At 31.7% G+C, this 12,227-nt stretch overlaps 1 protein-coding gene across 4 annotated transcripts in view; it reads right to left on the bottom strand.

The window, feature by feature from the left end:
* Positions 1-208: 208 nt before the first annotated feature.
* LOC119637561 (double-stranded RNA-specific editase Adar) overlaps positions 209-12,227 on the bottom strand; it is a 129,811-nt gene continuing 117,792 nt past the window's right edge. For 3 of the 4 annotated variants that reach the window (XM_038033656.1, XM_038033654.1, XM_038033655.1), the window contains exons 5-11: positions 11,837-12,019; positions 9,121-9,401; positions 8,911-9,061; positions 5,844-6,012; positions 4,801-4,900; positions 691-1,170; positions 455-553 (exon numbers count right to left, since the gene is read on the bottom strand). In XM_038033656.1, coding sequence (XP_037889584.1) covers positions 455-553; positions 691-1,170; positions 4,801-4,900; positions 5,844-6,012; positions 8,911-9,061; positions 9,121-9,401; positions 11,837-12,019 — 1,463 coding nt within the window. Of the gene's footprint in view, positions 554-690; positions 1,171-4,800; positions 4,901-5,843; positions 6,013-8,910; positions 9,062-9,120; positions 9,402-11,836; positions 12,020-12,227 lie in introns of all 4 variants that reach the window. The other variant, XM_038033653.1, reaches the window with a different exon arrangement.

The raw sequence follows: 12,227 nt of genomic DNA, 5'->3' as shown, positions 1-12,227 counted from the left end.
CTGTGTTTTTTCTGGTTGAATTAACTGCTTTCTTGAAACGGTTAAGAACTACTAAAGCCGATAGTAGTATAAGTAATAATAGTAATAGTATTAAAATTACTAATCTGTATAATAATGATAATAATAATTGTGGTTGTAGTTGTAAGAATAATTGTAGTATTGTTTGCGATTTTATAAAAATGGTTGTTTTTGTTCTTATTGTTTCCGTTGTTCTTGTCTGAATTCTAATTATAAATTTCGTTAATAATGTTGATAAGAATACAAATTGTATTGTATATAATAATAATGATAATAATTGTAGCAATAATAGTGTTATATATAATTGAAGTTGTTGCTCTTCTGTATTCTTGCTGTTTTTCTTCTTGTTGTTGTTTTGATTATTAAGATAGTGAACTGGCTGGAAAACTAATATTTTGTAAACGAAATCATTTGTTGTCACGTCAAAGTGATGCAGTCATTCTGGAAGCGCAAATTCGTCTTGTTCTTGCGGTTTCTTTAACCAATTGCCCAGATCTTCACGTCTGAACGCCGCAAACAGTTCGCGTTTAGCAATCTATAGAATTTAAAGATAAACCAAAGAGACAAAAAAAAAAAAAAATGGAAAGAAGTGGAAATGTGATATAAATTTCCGTTATCGTATGACTTGATTATTACACAACTATTATTTTTATCCTTTTTTGCTATAACCACCTGATAGTCCTTAATTTTGGCTTTGGTTTGTCCGTAATCAGTTGTTAGTTTCCGTTCGTTAATGCCTGGCAGATTTTTCATTAAATTTCCATATTTACGGTAAAACATTTGTTTGGTAATACGTGAGATTTGATTATTAACCGTTTTTCCGGTTAATGAGTTAACCACTTCCACTTCGGTGTCGCCCAACGTCCAATTAATACCGAAATTCGGAGCTTTCGCCTGATTACGGGGCTCTGATGAGGTTACTTGTGCCAAACGAGGCTTATTTAAATGATAGGGCGGAGGAAGACCTTGTATCGACTTTTCAATGCGTCCACAAACAGCACGATACATGTGCTCCGGATGTAGAAGACTGCCAAGCACAATGGAATGCAAGTAAATTGGCTCAACAATTGAAGCCAATAAAGATCCTTGTATGCCAACAATATTCCAGCGTGCGATCTTATCCGAGCAAGACATGGTAAGTAAACGTTGACCCTTAAAAAAATATACAGTAAAAAATATCATGTTAATGGAAAAATTACTTTTAAATTTCGGTTAAATATTTGATAATAATACGAAAACTTCTAAAAATGTCTGATTTGTGAATTTTATTAATTTAACTCCATCACAGAACCGCCGCTACTTCAGGAGTATTATTGGAGGGCTCACTTAAGCCAGGACGTTTAACGTTTATAGAATTACATAAAAGCTGTCAACCACTTTCGCTCGCCTTCTCATCACGTAATAAATAAAAAGCAAAAACGAAAAAAAAAAAACATCCGCAAGAAACAAGTGCAATTTTGGGCTCGTAATTGAATCTAACTCCTGATCACGACGCAGACTTATAATTGGCAAATTTATCAAGTAAACGTTCTTTTCATATTAAAGTTAACAAACCAAATATAATTAAATTGTTAGCGCACTGGTCTTCTAAACTGCCTTCGTTTTATTATTATTATTATTATTAGCATTTTTGTATACATAATTATTAATACTATGATTGTTAACGGCCATACATTTTAATCAGCAAAGAAAGCTTTAACAGTAGTTTAATAACAAGCGCACACTTCTTCAGTTCTACAAATTTTTTCAAGGGTCCCTGATAATCACACATTATCTCTGTATGCCTAATTATTCATATATTAATTTTGTATTATTTATTATTAATATATAAGAAAAATTGGTTTTGACTAATCAATAAAGCAAATAATCATTAATCGATTTACAGCATAGTTTTGTGCAGTACAGTGGACCGTTCTATAAAGCAATAGGTTCGTTCTGTATTGTATACATCCATGTTGTACGAGTTACTTTAATTATACAAACACAATTTTTATGGACATTGCATAATGAACGTATTTTTACGTAAGAAATGTAGAAAAGTTCATCAATACATATTTTCTACTATTTCATTTTTCTTTCATGAACTTAATCGCTATATTAATTATTAGAGCCAAAATGAAATAAAATTGAAACATCTAACTCATTGTTTTGCCAAGCTATAGAGCTTGGTTTAGCACACGGCCATAGTTTCTTCTCCATATAAGTCCATCCTATGCGAACCCGTAGATTATCCTATAGGATGATCTACTGCACATCACTTTTATTCGGTGTGCAAGCATATTTGTTATCCGATATAACTTATGTGGTACATCTATTAAACTTTTTTCGAAATATGTATGTCTATCGGAGTATTATGATTAACTTAAGCTATTAGCATTTAATATCCGCTGGGTTAAAAAGCGGAAAAATATTATTTAAAATCATCGTATTCGTCCACCACTGAACACATTGTTACGAAATCTATCTTTCTGGATACGGCTCGTATCACAAAGTCGAGCTTTTTTTTAAGAGAAATATACTTGCACGTTTTCACTTCAAGATTTTTTTATTTACAATGCAAGGTCATTTCTAAAAGCTATCAGTCTGCTTACGTGTGCTAGCTTACTTGTAGCTTCGCCTTTCTGATGTTTTTGTATGCAGTAGACTTTATCAGGTACCCTCGCGATGACTTTGTACGGTTCTTCCTCGTTAGATTGTAAATTTGTTGACAGTCTGTCACTATACAATGGCTTATACAGTTGTACTAAGTCTATATGAATAAAGCTCGCTTTCCAACCAGTTCTTCTTCCAAATTCGGCGCTGCAGCTTGTCTTTTTTTCCGCTTACTACATTTTTACAAGCATATTACTATTATCTAAGTTCATGGTTCCATTTGTAATCTCTTAATGCGCTCTCCCGCTAATCTTCTTCTTCGGCGAGCAGTTGCATGATGCGACGCGAATTTGCACTTGGTTTTTCCCTCTCTGGGGAATTTATTTTCTGGGAAAGTTAATTAGATGGAATACATTGGAGTTGGGATTTCCGTAATAATATGATCGGCATAGTCGCTATGTCTCTTTTATAGTATATTTTATTTCTTGCATTATTATCATTCTTTTTCTTTATATAGACCAATGGCGAGTTTCTTGACGGCGTCCCTAAAATATGGGTCTCGAATCGCGTAATCTTCGTAACATAAATCTTATCAAGCCGTACTACAGCGCACATTTCAAGGTAGCAGTTCACAGGTAATAAACAAAGAAATGTGGAATTTATTATTTTAATCGAAAATATTTGCGATTTAAAAAATAATGAAAGTTCTGAAAAAATTGCTGTGATTTACAATACCAGTTCGATTAAAGCGAGAGGCTTTGCAGGTTTGAGCAAAAATTCATCTTGTTTGTGATGACAATGCCGAAGACAATAGATATTTTTAATGACTTAACAGAAGTCTGCAGAGCCTGGCTGTGAGATTTTGATGCATCCACATGCATGGCCTGGATATTGCTTCCATCCAAGAGCCATTTGTTTCGTTCTCGGCTGAGGTCAGTTAATGGTGTAAAGCTAACTTCAACATAGGCGTGTGAAATTCATTTCAATTAATATTTTTGCCCACAGAAATTCTACAAAGTTGGCATAATAGTTTTGACAGAGAATAGGTGAAAACTGATCAATCAAAATGGGGTATATTTGATTTAACAAATTTAATTCGAACTTTAAGAAAATTGTATTTGAATTTCCGTGAAAAACAGTACGAAATTTTGCTTTATCTTAATAATATACAATTTATTTGATCCGTTCAAAAACATAATTTGCTGTTTACAAAATGACTACGCCTGTCATAATTATTCTAACAACTTTCACTTATTATCGTCTACGCTATCCTTACATTATGTACGACACACTGTTTCTTGCCAATACATAGTTTAAACATCATCTAAATGTAGATACTGTTCGTTTTTTGTTTGTTATTGCTTCCATTTTTTTTGTTGTTTTTGTTTCTATATCTAAATACAGTAAACTGAAAATAAATGATATCTTTGAAATAAATCGATTTGTATTAATTTATAAGCTATCTATACTCAGTGAAATGTATATCTATTCATTTTTTTTCTTATTAGTTATTTCTCACTTACATAACATAGAATATACCTTCTCCACCTGAACATATATATTAAACATAAAAAAGTTTGGCTGCCACTATGCAGAGATCTTCTGGTTTTGTTGTACCCGTCACCGAAGTATTGGCGACATATTAAATTTAACCATCTTCATCCAAAATATGCCACAAACAAGCCGCAAGACTTCTTCTATTGTGGTGAAATGGTCACGCGTTTGCATTAAAATTGTTTGTAATTTTAATATAAAGTATTAGTTTAAATCACATGGTAAAAAAATTTTAGTCCATCGGTGGGTTTATATTTTATCGTTATATCTGAGTAAGTGGTCAATAACAGGGAAACTGAGTTGTCTTAGATGAATTATTTCTCGTAAATTATTTGCTCGTATGTTCACCTGCAATTCACATCTGTAAAAACTCTTTCATTGATCTGTTGATACTGTAATCAATTTCGGCAATCAATTTCTCAATAGAGAGAATAATTTGCGCTTCGTTTATTCAAATGAATAAGATTTCGTAACTTTTCCAATTGTTTCCCTTTTATCGTAGAAGCTTATTCCTTGGCCCGAATGTGTAGCACTAGTAACAACTTTAAATAATTTCTTACACAAATCAGACATTAGTTTTTTTTTAATTAGTTTTCATAATAGTTAGGGTAATTGAGGTAGAAATGTTTGACTTACCTCTAGCACGCCATCCCATGTCTGTATACCATCACTACTCTTTACTGGTATAGTACCTTCGCCGGATTCAATCTTTGTACGCAATTGACCCCGTGCTTTTCTACATGTTTGATTAACATTTGAATGAGTAGCAACAAAATAATATTAAAAATAAAATTTGATTTAAATTAAGAATAAAAAACAAATTTTTACAGCAACACGTTACAGTATCAAATTAAGTTTTTTTTTTTTTGCGTTTTGTTGTATTTAACATTTTTTTGTAATGTTTAAAATTCAAACGTAGACACACAAGTAGAGATCATACGATCGACACGCACACACCAGTTTGGTTATTGTTTGCAGTGTATTGTTACGCGTGATTCGAAGTGAATAGAAAGCATTTTTGAAAACAAATTAGAAAAATGTATATATATATATATATATATATATATATATATATATATATATATATGTATGTATACATATATTTGTTTGTATGTATACATATATTTTTTGTATATATATATTTTGTATATATATATGTATATATGTATGTATGTATACATATATTTTTTATTTTTTTTAAATAAACAAAATTAGAAAAAAGAGAGAAAAACACAAAAAAAAGAAAGAAATTTCTTTAAAAAAATATTTTGCAAAAAAGTTTCAAATTTTAAAAAAAGTTGGCAAAATATTTGAAAATAAAAGCCAGTTCTTTACAATAGATTCTTGAAAAGGCTGGGATTCTCTAAGTCAAATGTACGGAAAGAAAAGTATTACAAAATTTTAAGAACACCACTGCTGGATTTTGGTGTCCATGCCGTAGCTAAGAAGATGTCTCACTTTCATTTCACTTTCAAATTGTTTTCTTCATTCATTTTTAAATACTTTTCTTTTTATTATCGAAAATTTCTAAAAAAAAAAAATGAAATGAGTATATTTAAACAAAAGTATAAATAAATATGTTTTCTACAAGAAAACTCTACTCGGTCTACAAAAGAATATTAGTAATAATAATAATTTGTATAATTATTATTGGAATAAATTTGTTAATGTTTACGAACCTATTTGGATGCTTATCAATACCAGAGTCATTTTCGTGGGGACTAAAAATGCGAGCATCCCCACAAGGCGCTGTATTAATATACAGATGAAAATGTACACCGGTTTTCAGTTTGTACGGGTATTGCGCATTTTCTTGGTTCCTCACGAAAATCGACTGATTTGCTGTTGCTATAAAAATAAATTGAAAATTTAACATCATCATTATTGTAATTGTTGTTTTTGTTGTTTGAACCGTTATCTGTTTAATTAAGTGACATAAGTGTACGTTTTTAAAGAAATAATGTTAGTGGTTAATCGGCATTTTTTTCTGTAAATGTAAAAACAAAATTAAAAAGGCAATCAACTCTAAATAAAAAGTGTCTCAAAATGAAGTGTCATGAAAATGAAATGAATATTCGCACTTACACATTGTGAAATTTTAAGCCATTTATGGTTGAAAATATATGAACTTAATATAGTAAGCATTTTCAAGGGGAGATATAATGGCTGATAATTTGCTGCAAAATTAAATGAATCGATTGTCAAATTTGTGAGGATTAACTGTTGATTTTTTTATTCATCTTTACTCATTAATTAACTAAAGGTAATTGAAAAAATTACAAACGACGTTCAGCCCAACATGGTCTAGATTTCAAAATTTTTTTCTAAATATTACGGAGTTTGGATTAAAGCTTGGATGTGTTCAGTGATGCTAAAACCACCGCGATCCAAGATGAAAGGAGCTGGACAAACGATGATTAATCCAGAATTGACAACACATAAGACAATGCTTGGCAATAAGCTAAATTTGGAGAGAAATCGTGCATCTGATTCGAGTGATTCAACTCTCTGCTATCCACTACAAATGCGTTTAAGGGGCACAAGTGAGAAAGAGCATCCAAAGCGTAGGAGATATGCCTTCTTTGGGTATTTTAGTTAAAAAATTTTCAGGCATCGACCGTAAAATTCAGATCTTGCCCCTTCTAACTACCCTTTGCGTTGCTCTCTGCAGAGCTCTTAAAAATCTGCTTTTAAAAGAGGTTTGTGCAAACCATTTAGTTCAGTGTGTCACTCAGTTATATATATTTTGAAACATAGGCATTTATTTTTATTTATGAGAAAAATTTGCGATGTGAAAAAGCCCCGAACTTTTCTCTTGATCTCATACTTTCATATGTATATGTATATATTGAATAGGGGAAACAATTTTTTCACCCCTGTTTGCTTTGTCCCTTTATTAAAAACTAGAAATTATTTTCAAATTGTTATTATCAGGTAGTTAATTCTTATTCGAATTTTTGAAATTAGTTTCAACAATTTGAAAAAAAATAAGTGATTACTTCGCTTCTTAGTATGATGTCAAGGGCTTTTTGGAGTTTTTAGTTTCAAATTTGCGAATGAAATATATCCTAAGCCTCGTGTCGCAAAAATTGAATCAACGGTATCTTTAATAAAATGTATGAGATATACAGAATATATGAATGCCCGTTCTATCATGCGATCAAGCATTATACAAGAACTAGTGCGAATAAAAAGCTTCGGATCAACCCGACGTTATTTCCTTTGCTTTTGCAAAAATAGCACTGGTGATTATGCTCAGTTAAGTTTTTATATCGTACATGTTGTCGACCTTTCTGTAAACTTTTTTTATAAAACGGAAATCTTATTAACTCTCGAAATAAAATGTATGGTCATCTTGATTGTGATCTCATATTGAGGCAGTTCTCTTTGTAAAACGATAATAATATTATTTGTTTATAGAAAATATGAATAAAAAGTGTTTGTTTCAGAAAAAGGTCCGTATTGCTAGCGTGAAGAAGAATAATGAGAGGCTGGTTTATTTGCACGAAACGTAAAATGACCCTATCTATATTTTACAAAAATAAGTTAGTCTTCTTGTTAAAGAATTCACTGTTATTCGTCATAAGGAGCTAAAAATTAGACTTTGTGGCAATATAAAGACTAGGATTTCATAAGTACCATTGTCAGGGGAGGGTTATAAAAATGTACCTACATGATCCAAATTTGGTACAGTTGATTTTTATATTAAGTTACTGTTATCAATGCGAAATATTAAAAATTACGCAGTTTTGACAAGTAAAAGCTTAAGTTTTATAGAAAATGTAATATAAAAGGGAACTCAACACAGCAGCCCTTCCCGTCTACATTTTCGGCATCAGCATAGTATCTCAAAATACTACTGCTCAGCGTTTTTTGTGAAAAACTGGAATTGAACAGGGTGTGTTTCTGAGCCAAATTACGTCAGTGTACTAAATTTTAGCCCAATATCTTAAAAAATGCAACTTATAGTTCGAACATTAACGTACATGAATAGACAAGTAAGCGGATAGACGATTTAGAAAATGATTCTGACTGTTTCTGTTTTGGGCACGATGTATATACATTAGCATGAAGTGAGCATACTCTCTACCGCAAGGGGAATCATACGGTATGATATGTTCACTTTCATTTTTCTGAATGTACGCGAGTTGCTTTATTCAGAATGTGTAGGTTTAATTTCGCATGTGGAATATAACCCCTTCTTTTAATTCTTATAAAAATAAAAGAGTAATTCAAAACTATTAAAAAGAAATGAAATTCGAAAACAAAAAATTATCGAAAATTAGAGCATATATATATGTATATTCCAGTAAAAATTAACGGATGAAAACCATGTTTGAATGTTATTAGGTGAAGGAGTGACAAAACAAAATCCAAACATGTGAAATAAAATTAACATAACTCAAAACCTGTAAAAAATGTCCTGAAAAATGAAGACGTTTCGGTACACATAAATATATATATATGAAAATATAAATGTATATAAATATTTACAAACATATATATAAATTAATTTATAAAAATATATATATGTATATATACATTTATATAAGTATACATATATATAAATATACATATATATATATATATATATATATATATACATATATGCACACACATATATATATATATACATACATATGTATACACTATATAGATATAGATCATAATATTATAGATGAAAAGTAGCATGCACACGAAAGTTTTTTTTAAAAAGTAGATACTTCTATGATGCGTAGTACTCACTCTGATTGCATTGAAGGTCTAATTGAGCATATAAATATTTCATAAGACAGCGACGTGACACAATTTCGGCATGAGAATCGTTCAAAACGGTGCCGTTGATGCTCATATGTTCTCCACTAACACATTTTGTACCGGTGGATACTGATATAACCTAAAAAAAGAGTAAAGGCACCTAAGTTTACTAATTAATTGGTTTGACTTTAGACATACTTTTGCTTCACTAAAATTCATGTTTTCGGTCATTACAATGCCGGCTAGCACTTTGCGTCTCGAATATGATTCTTGACCTTTAATGACCTCCATAAACTTTTCCAATACTAAACGGCCAATAATGTCAGCATGAATTTGTGGTAGTTCCATAGAAGTAGTTTTATCATCTAAGGGCAAAGGCAAAGCTTTTTGTGGGTGCATCATGGGACTGTATGAGATATTGCAAAGCGAAGCTAAAGCTGCTTTAGCTGCTGCATTTTTGGCTAACTTCTTTGAAGGACCTGTAAATAAAAAACTACATGTCTAAGATTTCAGCAAACTGCAAGCAAAACCATAGTTTTACATATCCACCTGCAGAAAATAATTGTAAACTAAATTCATACTTTAATGTAACATACAACGATCTGTTTTCAGTCCCAACCTTCCGGAATTCCAAAGTTTTTACAAAATTTGAAGTTGATACCTAAATTTTTGCAAGCGGCGTAATGTCTACCACACATATCCACACAAGCCAACAGACAGGGGAACAGACATGTCTAGATCGATTCAGAATGGCACTCTGATCGAGAATATATGTGCTTCGTAAGTCGTCTGACGTTCCGTATGATATTGTGGATGGGGTGATGAATTAAAAAAGAAATGAAGAGATTTCTTAATTCCGTCGAAAGTAATTGCATTTTGAAAATAGCTTGTAATTCCGAAAAAAAACACTATACTTGATAACACTTCGACCAAGACGGCAACGCTTGTGTGCAGTTTTTTGCAATCTCGGATAAAAATGGGTATTTATAAAGCGGACGAGGAATACATGTCCCTTACCATAAATACATATTGGCAACTGATAAATATGTTTAATTTGTTTGCCAATTTAATAGCAATAGTGAACGTTTTAACTGGAACGCATCAGGTAAAAATGCCTAATTGGCATTGAAATTCACAAAATTCTGGTGATTATCTTAATATAGTAACACCGCCTTGTTCACTTTTACTCAATTATTACCCTTTTTACCCAAAATACCATAATTTGACATTAGGCGATGTTTTTTCTTTGCTCTCTTCATCAAGTGATTATGTTAAAAATTGTAAATTTGTTACAAACCAATTTAACTGTTAGGTTTAAAGCAACCACGAATTTAAACTTAATGTAGTAAAGAGCTCCTTTATGGAACACTGTATTAAAATGAAAAAAAAAAAGGTATTGTTGACTGCTGCACGTTACAGTTTTAGCTTAATGGTGAATTTTTCATTAAAAAACGTTAAAATAAAAGAAGTAAGAAAATTAAATTCGGTCGGGACCAATTCTTTTATACGTATCACCGTTATCTTAAAAATGACAAAAGAAATATAAGAACAAGATTTTTTTATGCTCTATAATATGAAATGGGCGTAGCTGATTTTTTGTATTTTATAATTAAAAGTTTTTGTCGCGTAAGCATGTGGGTGTTCTACGCGTGTTCTTTGAAAAGATGAGGTCAATTTCAAATTCTTCTGCAAATTTTTTGGCGATATCTTCATTTTTGCTAACGGGAGAATATTTACCGCCATTATAACAAAGTTGTGCAAACGGACAGACAGACAGACAAATAGGCGGATATGGCCAAGAATTTATATATTTTATAGAGTTTTGAAGCTTCTTTCTGAGCGTTATAAAGGTAATACACTATAATATTGGGGAGGCGTTGTCAATTTTTTCCATTTTTCTACACAAATTCTACAGCATTCCCCATAAAATATTCGTTCAAATTTTTGTACATTTACTTGCTATAGTTTATGAGTAATTAGTCTCCTTTGAACGATTTGACCCATTTTCACTACCAACCTGCGTACAAGAACTTCCAATGTTTCTGCCACATTTGAAGTAGATAGTTTCATTTTTGCGGCAATAAGCGGATAGACACGTGTGGGTAGACGTTCAGGCGGAGATGTTTTAATCGATGTAGGATTTGATGCTGATCAAGAATATATATATTTTGTGGAGTCTCGGGTTCTTCTCTCTGCGAGCTGCAAACGTTTTGACAAAATAAATACACCTCTCATCTTTCGGTGATGGGTATAAATATTTCGTGATAAAAATGTTTCATCGAAAGTGGTAGCACGCAAGTGTTTGGCTAATTTTTTTACAGGAATTTCGATATTGCGATGAAAGTGCAGGGCTTTTGTCGGCCAATATATAATAAGATTCATGAGATTCTACAAAAAGCTGAGAAAGACTGTAATGGACATAATTTCTATCCGCGAATGGCTATTGGCATGAAAACAACTCGAGCAATTTTGAAAAAGCTTGGTAAGGGGCAATGAACGATGAATTACGTACGATAAAATGCGTCCAATAGGTCCTAATCCAAGATAGGTGAACTTGCACCAACGCTAACCAAGTCCGAATAGACGACACGTAAGGCAAACCTTTACCTAAGACAGGGATCCTGCGCCGTCCAATTACCTGTTGTTCCTCTCTCTGCAGAAAATTGTACGACAATCTGATCTCAATAAATGTCTGTAAAAATCCTTTTGCTCGATGTTTTACCGAGATATTTAAAAATTTCCACTGCAACGGCATGATAATTCTATCAGGAAAATGGTAACGCACTGAACTGGCGTAGATTTGGTTCAACAAACTTAATTAAAGATGTGCCAAAAATGTGGTTGAATTTTAATGACGCCAGGACGTTTTTCGCTTACCTAATAAGCCCATGTATTTTTATTTGAAATTACTCACCTGTGCCATCAAATTTATTGTTGTTTACAGTCACAGTCATTTTAAAACGACAATTATTTTGAGCACCATCTACAGTCGAACAATCGAAATGAACATCATTGAATAATTCATACAGCAGCATAACAGGACCCTTGTCTGGCACCTTCTTCTGTCCGTCGCCGCTAATGGCACTCTTATTGGAATCTAAAGCGCAATAAAATAACACGAAATAAATTTTAAAATTTGCAAAGTTTTTTATTTATTTTGTTGTTGTTGAAAATTCGTATGACATTTTTAGTGTTTTACGATTATGGTTGGGAACCGAGGTATGTATGTGGATATATTATAGTTAATAGAAAATTTTCAGAAAAATATATAAGCTCAAGGAAAAAACTGTAGCAAAAATAAATAA

This window comes from Glossina fuscipes, unplaced genomic scaffold (genome assembly GCF_014805625.2).
Source record: "Glossina fuscipes isolate IAEA_lab_2018 unplaced genomic scaffold, Yale_Gfus_2 60, whole genome shotgun sequence".
Classification (NCBI taxonomy): domain Eukaryota; kingdom Metazoa; phylum Arthropoda; class Insecta; order Diptera; family Glossinidae; genus Glossina; species Glossina fuscipes.
This window is presented reverse-complemented; position numbering and strand designations above follow the sequence as displayed.